General features: G+C 42.3%; 1 protein-coding gene across 1 annotated transcript in view; it reads left to right on the top strand.

The window, feature by feature from the left end:
• The window catches only part of PPFIA2 (PTPRF interacting protein alpha 2), a 385,317-nt gene that overhangs the window by 188,443 nt on the left and 179,488 nt on the right, over positions 1 to 17,386 (top strand). Inside the window, exon 4 of the mRNA XM_040408503.1 lies at positions 4,132 to 4,296. Coding sequence (XP_040264437.1) covers positions 4,132 to 4,296 — 165 coding nt within the window. The remainder of the gene's footprint in view (positions 1 to 4,131; positions 4,297 to 17,386) is intronic.

Genomic DNA, 17,386 nt, shown 5'->3' with positions numbered 1-17,386 from the left:
TAAAAAATACCCCTGCTGGTCTCTTAATTACCCCTCAGAATATACACCTAATGTGTTTAGTGCAGGTAAGGAGCTACTTCTTGTGTGCTGATCCATAATGGGCAGCCTGCGCAATAGCAGGAAAAATTCATCCATGTGCAAGTGGATCTGACAGGTGGACTGTGGACAGATTAGATGAACGTAGACATGAGAGGCTAGGTGCACTGGAATAAGAAGGCTAGGCGTTATACACAGTTTTTCACTGCCCTTTTTGCCAAATTTTGCATTGTTGCTTCCTTTTTTGGCTTGCTTTTTTGCCATTTTTTATGATGCTACATCCAGATATTGAATTATCTCTTATATATAAAAATGAGTTTGTCTGTCTGAACGTCAGTCTGTTCTTTATGCGTGACCAAACGATTGGACCGATATTCACCAAATTTGACACACATGTTGTCACGGCTGAGGATGGGGAAAATCCTCAGCCGTGCGCTGACATTTGCTGTAGGCCTACTCGGCCAGGAGAACAGGATAGGGAGCAGGTCACCTCCTACAGCGTCCCTACCCTGACCCTAACTCCTAACTGCATGGGCCGACCTTAAAGGTAGGAGGACCCATGCGCAGGAACCTCGGATCCCTAACTCACCCTCCGTCCTGTCCCTGCGCTAGGAGTCTGGGTAAGACGACCTACTCCTCCTAGGCACGGAGGAGCAGGAGTCTCAATGGCCAAGCTGTTGAGAAAAGGGGAACTCATACAGCCTTACGGGAATGACAGGCGAACTATTAGTTCCACCAACCTGTCACAGCCTTGCTGACTGGATCCCTGCGCAAACAGGAATCCAGAACCGTAAGCTGCACCAAACACATAGAAAGGTCCCAACAGAACATAAAACATCAACACACAGCAGACATAAACATAAGGACAATATCTTTATGACCACAGGGGTGGCTCTCACTGGCAGATAGTGACACAGGCGGCTGCTCCAGCAAGCATGGCTGAAACAACCCACAGAGCCATGCTAACAGTGAGGCTATATAGGCCAGGAAGCCACACCCCACAGTCGGACACACCCACAGACACAGACACACACTGGGAAGGAAGTTAACCCTTCCAACACCCGGGAAGGGAAAACACAACATAAAAGGGAAAGTGTCCAACAGTAGCAACCCACTGTGGTTGTTGCCGCTGGCCACGACATGGGTGGCAACCGTGTCCTGGGGAATAGCCCAGAGGCCGGGACACTGCCACCACATGTACAGACAGCCAAACGTTGCCACGGGCAACCACAGTGCAGGAAAAGTGTCAGTGCACACAACACACTACACAGAGTGCACACAGACAAACAACACAGTGAACACAATACACACACCTAACATAGGGGTTGCTAGGTGCAACCGCATGCACAGCAGGAAAGCTGCCACAAGCAAGCGTTGTCAGCGGCAACCACAGGTGAGGCAAATACCACTGCCCTCACCTGTGATTGACAACAAAACCAAACCGCTGACAATCGCATGCGGTTGAAGAGTCACGGTCATAGCCATGGCCGTGACACATGTACATCAGGTGTCCGGGAAGGTTTTAGACCGGGTGTCAGCTCTCTAGGACATACCGTTCTTGAGATATTTCCAAAAAATGACCTGCATTAGCCGATACAAGCCTGCAAGTCTTTCTCTTCATATCCCAACTGCCATACACACGGTCACATGTCCCTTATCAGCCAATAGAAGCTTGCAGGCCCTTAGTCTCCACATACACACAGTTTTACTCCAGGTTTCCATAACAGCCTAGCCATTTTTCTGTATTGCTGTAGGTCAGCTTTAGGTTAGGGCTACACGACGACATGTGTCGTGCGACAATAAATCTCAGGACACATAGGGCACAACTACACTGTGACATTGATGTTGCACGACAATTTTTATAATGATAGTCTATGGTCTTGCACTGCAACATGCGAAATACTGTGACGCGATAGTCACAGAAAAATCCATCTTGGATGGATTTTTTTCGACTGTCGCAGTCGCAGCATGTCGCATGTCACAGTGCGACACCATAGCCTATCATTATAAAAATTGTTGCGCAACATTTCTGCGACAAATTGTCATGCGTCACAAGTCGTCGTATAGCCCTAGGTTTAAAGGGGCAGGGCGCTGTGGAGGTCACTGTTAAGGGGGCAGGGGCCACTATTAAAGGGGAAGCTGCTGGCTGTGGAGGTCATTGATTGTTAAGGGGGGTGGGGCCACTATTAAAAGGGCAGCTGCTGTGGAGCTCTCTGTTAAAGGGGCGGGCACTGTGGAGGTCACTGTTAAAGGGGCGTTCACTGTCTATGTTACTGTTATGGGGCAGGCCGCTGTGGAGGTCACTGTTAAAGGGACGGGCACTGTGGAGGTCACTGTTAAGGGGGCAGGGGGCCACTATTTAAGGGGCAGCTGCTATGGAGGTCACTGTTAAGTCAGCAGGATACTGTGAGGTCACTGTTAAGGGAGCGGGGTACTGTGGAGGTCACTGTTAAGGAAACAGGGTACTGTGGAGGTCACTGTTAAGGGAACAGGGTACTGTGGCAGTCACTGTTAAAGGGAAGGGTGCTGTGGAGGTCAGTGTTAAGGGGCGGGGTGCTGTATAGGTCACCGTTGAGGGGGCGGGCCACTGAGGAGGTCAAGGTCAAGGGAGTTTGGTGCTGTAAAACTCACTGTTAAAGGGGTGGGCTGCTGTGAAGGTCAAAGTTAAGGGAATGGGCTGCTGTGGAGGTCCGATTTTAAGGAGGCGGGGCACTGTGGGGGGGTCAGTGTTGAGGGGTGAGGGGCTGTGGAGTTCACTGTTAAGGGGGCGGGGTGCTGTAGAGGTCACTGTTATGGGGGATACTGTCGATATCTTTTAGCGACACACAGAAACATTAAATACAAAATAGATGAAATATACCCGTGTTAGGCCGGGTCCTTCTGCAAGTAAATTTATAAAACTCAGTACACACATGATATGCTAGCATTATCATGCCATAAACATTTTCCCTGATTCAAAAATGCAAGTTTCAGTGGGACATACTTACATTTTCTAAACTTGGTCGATGTCCCCTCCCCCCTCCAAATCGCACCAAAAATTCACGAGTTTGCAATAAATTGCACCAATTTGCAGCAAATTTTGTTGCCATTTATGTACTGTGGCCGCTAAATGTGGATCAGTGTTTTTTTTTCCCTATGGCTCTTTTGTTATATATAGTGGGGAACAGTTATCAAAACTGGTGTACAGGAATACTGACAGTTGCTCATAGCGACCAATCAGATCAATCCTTTCATTTTCCAAAGGAGCTCTGAAAAATGAAAGGTGGAATCTGATTGGTTGCTATGGGTAACTAAGACAGTTTTCCTTTTCACCAGTTTTGATAAATTTCTTCCAGTAGCTTTACATTGGAAGTGACAAATGAATGGAATTAAAATGCATATCTTAAAACAGTGGGGAAGATTTATCAAAATTGGTGCAAAGGAAAAATTTCTTAGTTGCCCATAGCAACCAGATTGATCCTTTCATTTTCCAAAAAAGCTCTGAAAACTAAAAGGTGTAATCCCACTGGTTGCTATGGGCAAGGAAGCAAGTTTTTCTTTGCAGCAGTATTGCTAAATTTCCCCCCACTATTTGTAAAAGGTCACAAAAAGGCAGCAAAAAAACATGTCACATGAAAGAAAAAACACATGTATTTTTTTTTCTGGTGGTTGTCTTACTGAATTTAAAATACCAAGAAACAATATTTAAAGGTGTTGTCCAGCCTTTAATAAGTGATGGTTTATCCTCAGGATAGGCCATCACTAGCTAATTGGCAGGGGTCCAACACCCAACACCCTGACTTTAATGGGAGCAGCGCTGTAGTAGTAAGCTGTATAGCAACGGAGCGACACAGAACAGCTGATCGGTAGGGATGTGGGGTGTTGGATCCTCGCCGATCAGCTAGAGATGGCCTATGCAGAAGATATTCCATCACTTACTAAAGGCTGAATTTTTTAATTGCAAAAAGTGTTCTGCACAAGTGGTTATCCAGGCTTTAGGAAAATACTGTACCTGCACATGGGATAGCTTAATGGAGAAAGAAACCATACTGTGTGGTGGCAGTGATTTAATTTTTTACAAAAAAAAGTAAGAATTATATCTCTGTATTACAACAGCTTTTATTGGAGCATCTGGAGTGCCTTGTTTCAAGACACGAGAGGTCGTTGAGGATGACGGTGGTTAAACGACAAGCACAGTCTCCCTCAGGTGTTTCCAGTGAAGTGGAAGTTCTCAAAGCTCTGAAATCTCTGTTTGAGCACCATAAAGCTCTAGATGAAAAGGTATGTTATTTCTTTTATACATTTTGGTCTTAATGCTCCAGATGCTATCTGTGGGTATGACCATGGTCACTGTCTCAAGTCTGAGTCTGCTTTGTCAATATTTATGCAAGATTTATCAAATAGTGCATGTTTGATATGTTTGGTGAAACCTTAAATATGTCTAAGGATGTTACTTCAAGTTTTGTACCACCCTCCATGCTGGAGTGAGTTTGCGACATTTGTGTGTCTTTTTAATTTCTTAAACTTGGCATATACTGTCATATCAGTATAAATTATGTTCATTTTTGTACAAGTAAGCCCAAAAAGTCACAAAGCCCTACTTTGCACTTATTGGCACGAAATGCAGCAAAAAAACTTGCACATTTTCAATAGTAAATCTGCCCCAGTGTGTCTTACCACTAGAGTTTTTGCATGGCTTTTTTTCCCTGTAGAGAAGATGATGTGAAAACGTCTGAAAAAATGCCAAGAGCAACAGCATGCCACGTTTTTGGAAGGGAATCAGAAAGGCAAAAAAGCAAAAATGCCAGAAGCAAAAAAAATTAACTATTGTCATTTTTCCATTTTCAACTAACATCTGGAGCTAGTGTGTGTTTTTACTGCAAAAAAAAAAAAAACACATCAAAATGTGCTAGTGCAAAAAATGCTGTAAAAATTGCTGAAAAACACCACTCACGACACTGAAAAACTAAGTGAAAGTGTTAAAATAAAATAAAGAGCCACCTGTCAGATTATCCTGGTTCCAGCGGTGCTGTGACCAGCCTGTTGTTTCTGTCCCACCTGAAGTTTCCTGCAGTCTACATTCACATCACTGCATCCAGCCAGTCATTTATCTCAGTGGTGATGTGGCATGAGCATCCTGAACCTCAGCAGTCAAATGCTCTTCCTGCACATGTCACTGCTAAGGATATTGATTAGAAAGAACTGGAAATGGTGCAGCTGGATGCCAAGGAGCTGGAACTGGGATTCTTTGGCACTATTCTCATTAAAGGGGTTGTCCGGGTTCAGATTTGAACCCGGCGATTACTCCATTTTCACCCAGGCAGCCCCCCTGACTTGAGCATCGGAGCAGTTCATGCTCTATTTCTCTCCTTTGCCCTGCACTAAATCGCCGCGCAGGGCAAAGGCATTTTTGGAAGATCCGGTGACGTACCGGGCTCTCCATGGGCTGCCAGGAAGCCCGGTGATGTCACCGGCACTGATTTAGCGCTGCCCTAGCCCGCCCATCAAAGCCAGTGACATCACCAAAAACACTGCCAGGCCCTGGGCAATTTAGCGCAGGGCAAGGGAGCGCCTCGGAGCATGAGATGCTCCGATGCTAGCCTCAGGGGGGCTGCCTGGGTGAACCCGTACAACCCTTTTAATATACCAAAATTATTACTCCACACATATAATATAGGTTCATTCTTTATTATTAAAAAGAAAAAAAGTCAATACATATTATAATCAAATACATACAGTGGTAGCAGTGCAGGACAATGCTGCGACAATCCACCCTCCCCACAAAACTCCTATAGTTGGCTGTTATACCATCAAAGTTACATGGAGTGTGCACCAGGATCTGAGTCTAATTACTGTGTAGTGCACATGTAAATTACATACCTCACACATCTCATGTAGTAGCCTTATGCTAAAACATATAATCTGCTCCTATGCTACCAGTGCGGTTCTCATTACCTATTATATGGAGTCTCCAACAGCATATACTCACAAGTGCAAAGAAAAGAACCTTGCAATGTACAGGGAGTGCAGAATTATTAGGCAAGTTGTATTTTTGAGGATTAATTTTATTATTGAACAACAACCATGTTCTCAATGAACCCAAAAAACTCATTAATATCAAACCTGAATATTTTTGGAATTAGTTTTTAGTTTGTTTTTAGTTTTAGCTATTTTAGGGGGATATCTGTGTGTGCAGGTGACTATTACTGTGCATAATTATTAGGCAACTTAACAAAAAACAAATATATACCCATTTCAATTATTTATTTTTACCAGTGAAACCAATATAACATCTCAACATTCACAAATATACATTTCTGACATTCAAAAACAAAACAAAAACAAATCAGTGACCAATATAGCTACCTTTCTTTGCAAAGACACTCAAAAGCCTGCCATCCATGGATTCTGTCAGTGTTTTTGATCTGTTCACCATCAACATTGCGTGCAGCAGCAACCACAGCCTCCCAGACACTGTTCAGAGAGGTGTACGGTTTTCCCTCCTTGTAAATCTCACATTTGATGATGGACCACAGGTTCTCAATGGGGTTCAGATCAGGTGAACAAGGAGGCCATGTCATTAGATTTTCTTCTTTAATACCCTTTCTTGCCAGCCACGCTGTGGAGTACTTGGACGCGTGTGATGGATCATTGTCCTGCATGAAAATCATGTTTTTCTTGAAGGATGCAGACTTCTTCCTGTACCACTGCTTGAAGAAGGTGTCTTCCAGAAACTGGCAGTAGGACTGGGAGTTGAGCTTGACTCCATCCTCAACCCGAAAAGGCCCCACAAGCTCATCTTTGATGATACCAGCCCAAACCAGTACTCCACCTCCACCTTGCTGGCGTCTGAGTCGGACTGGAGCTCTCTGCCCTTTACCAATCCAGCCACGGGCCCATCCATCTGGCCCATCAAGACTCCCTCTCCTTTCATCAGTCCATAAAACCTTAGAAAAATCAGTCTTGACGTTTCAGCTTGTGTGTCTTGTTCAGTGGTGGTCGTCGTTCAGCCTTTCTTACCTTGGCCATGTCTCTGAGTATTGCACACCTTGTGCTTTTGGGCACTCCAGTGATGTTGCAGCTCTGAAATATGGCCAAACTGGTGGCAAGTGGCATCTTGGCAGCTGCACGCTTGACTTTTCTCAGTTCATGGGCAGTTATTTTGCGCCTTGGTTTTTCCACACGCTTCTTGCGACCCTGTTGACTATTTTGAATGAAACGCCTGATTGTTCGATGATCACGCTTCAGAAGCTTTGCAATTTTAAGAGTGCTGCATCCCTCTGCAAGATATCTCACTATTTTTGACTTTTCTGAGCCTGTCAAGTCCTTCTTTTGACCCATTTTGCCAAAGGAAAGGAAGTTGCCTAATTATTATGCACACCTAATATAGGGTGTTGATGTCATTAGACCACACCCCTTCTCATTACAGAGATGCACATCACCTAATATGCTTAATTGGTAGTAGGCTTTCGAGCCTATACAGCTTGGAGTAAGACAACATGCATAAAGAGGATGATGTGGTCAAAATACTCATTTGCATAATAATTCTGCACGCAGTGTATAGCAATCACACCAATGTCCTGAATAACAGGATCATTGGTGATGCAGAATGAGCATAAGGAGAACAAATACTGACTAGGAGCCGAGGGGGAGAGAGGATGCCAACCCGACGCGCATTTTGCCTCGCTTCTTCACCCTCCCTGAAGTGATGGAAAATCATATTTATGACCAACATTAGGTTCTAGTGTTTGTACCTGGTAATGTCTAATGTTACCGGTTGTTAACAAGACTGCAAAACTGGACTTCATCTATAGCAATCACCTTTCCTGGGAACAAATGGTGTCTACCATCAAGACTTACAATAGGACTTACAGCAGTTTTGGGGGTGATTGCCCCTCATCAATGCAGAGCAGAGGGTACTGGCTTAACTGGGTGAGAGGCCTAGGTCAGGATTTGGGGAATACGATATTTCCTTATGAAGAGTGCCCTAACTGGCGTGAGGAGCCTTATAGGCTTTTTACATGTATAGTAAAGTGTAATCACTTCAAGGTTGTTTAGCATCTTAAACGTTTTGTAGTCTGTAAAAAAGTTTTAAGCATATGTTAATATAGTTTTAAAGAGAGTTTGTCTCCTAGATTTTTTTTTACTAATGAAAACCAGATACTGAAACATGGTTTTGTATGGCTATACCGTAACACTAGCTTCTTAAAGGGTCACTAACTTTTTAAAAAACATTTGATAAGTCATAGAGACAAACGTTTAGATTGGTGGTGGTTTGATCACTGTTCTCTATAATGAGATGAGAGAAGTGCGTGCATATCATGCTCTCTCACTGCATGAGATGGGCTCCATAGACGTCCATGTGCCAGTATTGATTTTGTGCTGTGCATGAGGAGAAAGTGATATGGGCAGGTTTCACTTCCATCGTTCTAGAGATCGGGGGTTCCAGCACTCAGACCGCCACCAGTCTAAACTTTTGATACGTCTATATGGCATATGAAAAGTTTTTTGAAAAGTTAGTGACTCATTAAGAAGCTAGAGTTACAGCATAGCCATAAAAAACCATGTTTCAGTATCTGGTTCTGTCTTTCTTTGTAATTTATTTAAATAAAGTTTAACCCAAACTATCCAAGCAGTGTTTCTGCTTGGCTGAAAGCAAGGCTGTGCTATGTAAATCAGACTTCACAGGCAGGAACATTAGGAGGCAGAGAAGATATATTTGGCATCATTATGAAACCAGGGCATATGCTCAGTTGTTGCTAACAACAACCTTACAATCTGTTCCATCTAGATAACTACCTAAAATTAGTCATTTTATAAGCTACTAAACATTTATAGACCATAAATTTATAGTAAAGGTCTGAACCAGTCACTGACTAATATGATCCTTCTTGGAGTTTTGAGCAAAAAGTTTTCTGCAATGCTGATTTTTATGTATTAACTTTTTGAATATGAACTGCCATAAATGTTTAATATTAGAATACCCCTTTAAATAGGAAGAGTGCATACACAAAAAGATATTACCACCAATACTGTTTTTCAAATTTTAAATAGTGAAATAGTTTAAATAGTTTATATTGTCAGAAATATTGTGTTTGCTAAGTCTATAGCATTTGTAACTGAGAATTAGAATTGGGCATGTTTCCAGTATTTGCATGTTTCCAGTATTTTTCATATTATTATTAATTTTATTTATTATTAAAGCGCCATTCATTCCATGGCGCTGTACATATGATAAGGGTTATACATACATAATACAGACAATTGCACTGCATGAACAATACGAGTTACAGACTGGTAGAGAAGGAGAGAGGGCCCTTCCCGTGATGGCTTACAATCTACAAGGTATGGGGGGAAAGACACAGTAGGTGAGGGTAAAGCTAAAGCTGGTCAAGACGGTTAAAGGCTTGTCTGAAGAGGTGGGTTTTCAGGTTTCTTTTGAAGGATTCCACTGTAGGTGAGAGTCTGATATGTTGGGGTAGAGAGTTCCAGAGTATGGGGGATGCTCGGGAGAAATCTTGGAGACGGTTGTAGGAAGAGGAGAGAAGGAGGTCTTGTGAGGATTGGATATTACGTGTGGGAATGCATCGGGAAAGCAGCTCAGAGATGTATGGAGGGGACAGGTTGTGGGTGGCTTTATACGTATTTGTTAGAAATTTGAACTGAATTCGCTGGACAATGGGGAGCCAGTGAAGGGATTGGCAGAGGGGAGAGACAGAGGAGTAATGGGGATTAGTCGGGCAGCGGAGTTGAGGATAAATTGGAGGGCTGCGAGAGTGCTAGATTGAAGGCCACAGAGGAGGATGTTGCAGTAGTCTAGGCGGGAGATGATGAGGGAATGTACAAGCATTTTTACAGACTCTTGGTTGAGGAATGCGTGGATTCAGAAGATATTTTTGAGTTGGAGGCGGCAGGTGGTGGAAAGGGCTTGGATGTGCAGTCTGATGGAGAGTACAGAATCCAAGGTCCCTCCAAGGCAGCGGACTTGGTTGACCGGGGAGAGTGTGCAGCCATTGATCATGATAAATAGGTCTGTTGGGGAAGGGGGTTGAGCAAGATGGGGGAAAGATGATATATTCTGTTTTATCCATGTTAAGTTTAAGAAAGCGAGAGGAGAAGAAGGAGTATATGGAAGATAAGCATTGTGGGATTCTGGATAGTAAGGTGGTTATGTCTGGACCAGAGAGGTAGATTTGTGTGTCGTCAGCATAAAAGTGATACTGAAAGCCATGGGTCTTGAGCTGTCCCACGCCAAGGGTGTAGATAGAGAAGAGCAGGGGTCCTAGGACAGAGCCTTGTGGGACACCAACAGAGAGGGAATGAGACAAGGAGGTGGTGTGAGAGTGGAAGACGCTAAGTGTCCGGTCTGTGAGGTATGATGTGATCCAGGAGAGGGCTAGGTCGGTGATGCCAAGAGATGAGAGAGTTTGTAACAAAAGGGAGTGGTCGACAGTGTCAAAGGCAGAGGATAGGTCAAGGAGGAGGAGGACATGTGATGTAATGTTTTTTGGTTTTGGCTGTTAGCAAGTCGTTGGTGACTTTTGTAAGGGAAGTTTCAGTTGAGTGGTGGGGTCGGAAGCCAAATTATACCCGGTCAAAGAAGGAGCAGGAGGAGAGGTGAGAGGACAGTTCAGAATGGACATGTTGTTCAAGTAGCTTTGAAGCATATGGAAGAAGTGATATGTGGCGATAACTGGCCAAAGAAGATGGGTCATGTGAAGGCTTTTTGAGGATGGGTGTAATGATAGCATATTTAAAACCAGAAGGGAAGACACCAGAGATTAGTGATAGTTTGAAGAGATGAGTTAGGGCTGGGATAAACACTGTGGTGATGTTGGGGATGAGGTGGGATGGTATTGGGTCAAGTGCGCAGCTGGTGAAATGTGATTTGGAGAGTAGGGTGGAAAGCTTTTCTTCTGTAAGGTGTATGGTGGAGAAGCTGGTTTGGGGAGAATAGGACTGAGCAGTTGTGTAGAGGGTCTGTAGGGACTGTGCACTGAAGCTTTCTCTGATTTTGACGATCTTTTGTTTGAAATATGTGTCAAATTCCCCAGCTGAGATAAAATGTGAGGGTGGGGGTGCTGAGGAATGGAGACAAGAGTTGAAAGTGTTAAAAAGATATGAGAGATGAGAAGTAGGCCTGTTTTGCATCAGCGAGTGAGGATTTGAAAATGAGGAGGGATTGCTTGTATGTGGTAAGGTGATCCTTAGAATGGGATTTCTTCAATCGCCATTCTGCAGCCCTGGAATCTTGTCTGAGTTTTTGGTCAGGCTGGTATGCCAGGGTTGTCTGTTGATTTTTCGGGTTTTGTTGTGTGTGAGAGGGGCAGCAGAGTCGAGAGCTGTACTTATTGTGGTGTTATACAGAGTGGTTGCAGCATCTGCATCCTGAAGTGAACAAATGGTAGAGAGTGGCAGAAGAGAGTCAGAAAGCAAGCGAAAGTCAAGATGTTTAAGGTTCCTTGCAGGGGGTGCTAGTGTGTGGACTGGGGGAGCAGCAGAAGAGATCAGTGAAGAGAAGGTAAGTAGGGTGCGGTCAGATAGGGGAGGGGCAAATTAGAAAGGTTAGATATGGAGCAGAGGCGGGTAAAGATCAGATCCAGAGTGTGACCATCTCTGTGGGTGGGAGCAGAGGACCACTGTGTGAGGCAGAAAGAGGAAGAGAGTGATAGAAGCTTAGAGGCGGCTGAGTGGCAAGTGTCAATGGGGATGTTAAAGTCACCCATGATGATAGTGGGGATGTCAGCAGAAAGAAAGTGTAGGAGCCAGATGTTGAAGTGGTCAAGAAAGATGGTGGCTCAGCCTGGGGGGCGGTAAATGACAGCTACTTGGAGGTTAGAGGGAGAGTAGATGCGAACAGTGTGTACTTCAAATGAAATGAGCGTAATTGAGGGTGGCAGTGCGGTTGGGCTGTAGGAGCAGTTGTCTGATAGGAGAAGACCAACGCCTCCACCATGTTTGCAGCTGGGGCTGGTGGTATGAGTGAAATGAAATCCACTATAAGAGAGTGCAGTAGGGAGGCAGTGTCAGAGGTTGTCAGCCATGTTTCTGTTAGACCCAGAAAGGAAAGTTTACGAGAGATGAAGAGATCATGAATGTAGAACAGTTTGTTACAGACAGAGCTAGCGTTCCATAATGCTCCTGCAAGAGGGATCAAGGGAGCAGGGGTCAGGGGAATGTTTTTCAGGTTTATGGGGTTGCAGAAATTTGTAGAAGGAAAGCGGTAGTGGGAGGTAGAGGTGATAGAGTGGCTTTGCTGATGTGGGCCTGGATTTGGAGAGATATCACCAGCAAGAAGGAGAAGCAGAGAAAGTGTTAGTAGGTAGGAGTCGGAAAGGCCATGAGGTGGCTGTGTATGTCTGGGAAGGAAGTGTTTTATGTGTCCAAACAGATTTGTGCAAGCGGTAAGATGAGTAGATAAGATAGAGATAAATAGTTCCTTGCTGGGTGAAGGAATGTGGAGGTATGTCAGGAGGTTTTGGAAAAGTGGGAAAAATAAGATGAAAAATGGAAGCATTGTTTGCATTAACTATTTCAGTAGTTACCTTTGCTTCCCTTCTGATGCAATTCTGGTATAATTCAAAATTTGCACTTAAAGAGTTGCACTTAAAAGATGTTGCATTGAAAATACCCTAAGGACTTAGATTTATACCACTCAGTGCCTTATCAAAGGAGGACCAGATACAGTTGTGAAATAGTCTATGTAAACAAATACTTAATAAATCCAGTAGGGATATAGAGACATTAAAAGTTCAAAGCAGACATACCAGGGGATGAGGTGAAGGAAAGATGAGAGATGTGTACAATATCAGACTTTGGAAAAGTTGGATGGAGCAGTTATGTTCAATGCAGACATACCAGGGAATGAGATGAAGATCGCAACAGTTAACAGAAGACTCTACAAATTATTATGCCTTTTCTTGAACAACAACAACAGTAATGTCCAGTACTCTGTCTAAAACCATTCCTTTATCTATAAATCCATTAAAAATAGTAAGATGAAAACATCAGTTACCATTTACGCATTTCGAGCACATACTACGTTCTTACTTATAGCATCTGTGCTATGACTAAGAGTTTTCTTGTGTAAATGATGACTGAAATCTACGCCAGCTACAAACTACCATACCTTTTAATCTAGGCACATGGAATGCCAGAGTATGACCTATAAACAGCCAGTAACAAACATTGTACAGACAGTAGTCAAACCCTCAGCAGTCCATCCTGTATGAAATAAAAACACTCAAAAACTGTTCAAATATGCTAAACTTTTCATTGAAAGACAGACCATAACATAAACTTTGAGGTACTACTGAACAACCCTTTTCATTTTAGGGTCTTTATGGTTCAAGAGTGGAGGTCTTTAAAAAGGGTCAGAGTGTATGACTTCAAAAATTTTGGGCAGTATGGGGGAGACTTATCATATATATAACCAGCATTATATGCTGGTCTATGATATCCCCTTCCCTGCATGGCTGAAGGATGCCCCTAATTTGTGATGGGGGATAGGCCTTGTCAAAGTTGAAAAGTTGCTTAGTCGCACACTGCTTTCTATGTGTGTAGATTTCTAGGAGTCGGGGTCCCACCCCACCGGATAGTGTATAATAAAACTCCAGAAATTTCAAGATTTGTTGTTTCTCAATCAGTCCAAATTGCTTTATTAGATATGCGGCTGTTTAGTCACGTTTCGGCCTAATTTGACCTTTTTCAAACATAACAAACATAATTCATTTTGATACACAATGGTAATGGTATGTTATTTTAACGATAACATGATATAATAAATTAATTATATAATCTCATAATCAGTTGGTCAAATGACTGGAGATACAGTGCTCCTGATCTCATGATACAGATAAGGTGAAACACCAAGGAAAAAACAATATATAGTTTAAAATGAAGAGTGATACACATTAATATTGAAGTTGCTCAAAATCATAGGATAATTGTATCATTCAGGTTTACGGTCCGCTTAAATCCATAGTAGCCATTAGTAACCGTGGTGGTAACTCTATATACCAATTGTTAAGGATCTAGTAAATGCAGATACACGTAAGTGTCCCCGTATGGGTACAGGGCTATGTCTAGCTATATAAAACATGTGTCAATTAAAGTTATGTCATCCAGACCAGAGGATCAAAGTTGGATTATATAAATAAGAAGCATATAAATATTGTAATGGGGTGTAGGCCTTGTCATAAATTAGGTGCATCATCCGGCAATCAGAAACAGAAATCTACGGCAGTTCTGAGCTGCCACAGATTTACAGAAAACTGGCGCAACTGAAGCTAAACGTTCTGGGCTCGCTGACCCCATTTCCCTCCCCATCCTCACCATGGAAAGTGGCAAGGGTTAAGTAGAAAATTTGCAGAAAGTGGTGTTTAAAAATGGTGGCTGCTGCGCTTGTGAGCCATAGCCACTGGGTTCCTGCTATTTTAAACAGCAGACACCAGGAGCTAATGTCTGTAATTGGCGATAACGCAGATTGTAGATATTTTACCCTTCAATTGTGACCATGGCATCTGATATAGCTTTCCCTGGGACCTCTGTGATCCCAGGGTCTGAATGGCTTCCCCACACCGTGATTGGAGGAGCCATTGGTTGTTTGTGAAAGGCGTAGTCTCTCTGAAGAAAGCAAGTCTTTTAGAACTGTAGAGCCTAGCAAATCTGCAATGAACTGCAACAACAATTCAATGCAATGTATTGTAGAAGCATTCTATTGATTACTTATAATAGTCATCTAGGGTGAATAAAAAAAAATATAAAAAGTAAAATCACCCCACTTTCCCCATAGTTAAAATAAAAATAAATATCAATAAAAAAATTAAACATTATAGGCATCACCCCTCCCCATAATGCCCATGTTATTAAAATCAAAAAATGAAAAAAAAAATGAATTTTTTTAAATTGCTTCACCTCACCAAAAAAATGAATAAAACATGATCAAAAAGTCATATATACTCCAAGATTATATCAATTAAAATGACAGATTGTCCTGCAAGTTGTTAGGGTCAGAATATGGAGATGAAAAGAAAAAAGTTATTGTTTTCCAAATTTTTTATTGTTTTCGGTATTAAAACACAAATAAATGTTATATTGTTGTAATCGTACTGACCCAAAGAATGAAGAACATGGGTCAGTTTGAGGCTACTTTCACACTTGCGTTAGGTGCGGATCCGTCAGGTATCTGCACAGACGGATCCGCACCTATAATGCAAACGATGGTATCCGTTCAGAACGGATCCGCCTGCATTCTATGTAAAAAAAAAGTCTAAGTCTAATTGTTTGTCAGACGGTCCTGACTTTACATTGAAAGTCAATGGGGGACAGATCCGTTTGCAATTGCACCATATTGTGTCAACTTCAAACGGATCCGTCCCCATTGAATTGCATTGTAAGTCTGGATGGATCCGTTTGGCTCCGCACGGCCAGGCGGACACCAAAACGCTGCAAGCAGCGTTTTGGTGTCCGCTTACAGAGCGGAATGGAGGCGGAACGGACCCAAACTGATGCATTCTGAACGTATCCTTATCCAGTCAGAATGCATTGGGGATGAAAGGATACGTTTGGGGCCGCTTGTGAGAGCCCTCAAACGGATCTCACAAGCGGAACCCCAAATGCAAGTGTGAAAGTAGCCTTACCGCATTAGGAATGTCGTAAAAAAAAAACAGGGCACATTATTATAGGTGCAATATAGGCACAATAATATTGGACTAATATAGGAGTATTTAGCTTCATAAATGACCCCCAAAGAATTTGGGATTTTTTTTTCCAGCTTCCCACTACATCTTATGCAAAATTAAATGGTGCCATTAGAAAGTACAACTGTTCCCACAAAAATCAAGCCCACATATGGCTATTTGAATGGAAAAATAAAAAAAGTTATTGCTCCGGGAAGGCAGGGAGTAAAAAACTAAAACGCAAAAACAGAAAATTGCAGGGTCCTGAAAAGGAAAATGTCACAAAACATGGGGTTTGCAACTTTTTTATGCCAGTGTAGGGGGGGGGGATGATAAATTCCCCCTTTTGTATGTAATTTTTTGTTTGGTAGTCCAGAAAAAATTTAACAGAAACTTGATAACCCCGCAACAGATATGTTTGTATAATTCATGACCCATTGAATGTCAGAGTGTCTCCAGAAGTGAAAATGTGCAGTGCTATCATTATGATCCATCACCTGCTGTTATTTTTAGATCAGTGAATAAACTTTCTGGTTAAGATCAGAAATTGATGATCCAAATATAATTAACAAGTGTCATTGCGCCATTGCTGTTATGACATTTGAAGATCATCTTGACAAACGGAAACGTAAAATTCATCCATTCAGTGGCCACTTTATTAAATACATTTATGCATCTGATAATAATGTGTATTTACATATATAGCACCAACATATTCTGCAGCACTTTACAAATCGGAGGGTACATGTACAAACAAAACATTGCATTGTTGCAGCTAATAGGAGTGAAGGTCCTGCTTGCTTATAATTTATGTTATAAAAATATAATATCTATTAGAGTGCTTACGGTCTATGAGAGAGTTTTAAGTGGATGAGAAAGTTTGCATTCTATGAGAGAGCTTCCAATCGATGAGACAGCTTACTATCTATGAGAGAGCCTACAATCTATAAGTGATAGCTTACAATCAGGGCATACATAGAAATCACTGGGCCCCATAGCAAGAATCTAAATTGGGCCCCCACTGCTGTATATACTATATATCTATACACACTGCATCTATTATACCTTGTACCTCACATATCAGTACACTGCTGTATATACGATATACCTGTACACAGTGCATCTAATATATATATATATATATATATATATATATACACAGAGAGCTATAATAGGTATAATAGATGCAGTGTGTACAGATATATGTGGTCAGTTATACATTATGGTCACTGTGTGTCAGGTACATGAGGTAGTGGTCACTGTAACTGTGTGAAATATTATATACAGTCAGGTCCATAAATATTGGGCCAGCTTTAATTTGAGGGTATTTACATCCAAATCAGGTGAGCGGTGTAGGAATTACAACAGCTTGCATATGTCCCTCCCACTTGTTAAGGGGCCAAAAGTAATGGGACAATTGGCTTCTCAGCTGTTCCATGGCCAGGTGTGTGTTATTCCCTCATTATCCAAATTACAATGAGCAGATAAAAGTTTCAGAGTTCATTTCAAGTGTGCTATTTGCATTTGGAATCTGTTGCTGTCAACTCTCAAGATGAGATCCAAAGAGCTGTCACTATCAGTGAAGCAAGCCATCATTAGGCTGAAAAAACAAAACAAACCCATCAGAGAGATAGCAAAAACATTAGGCGTGGCCAAAACAACTGTTTGGAACATTCTTAAAAAGAAGGAAC

The sequence above is a fragment of the Bufo bufo genome, chromosome 1, assembly GCF_905171765.1.
Source record: "Bufo bufo chromosome 1, aBufBuf1.1, whole genome shotgun sequence".
Lineage (NCBI taxonomy): Eukaryota > Metazoa > Chordata > Amphibia > Anura > Bufonidae > Bufo > Bufo bufo.
The sequence above is the reverse complement of the archived record's forward strand: the minus strand, read 5'-3'. Positions and strand labels throughout refer to the sequence as shown.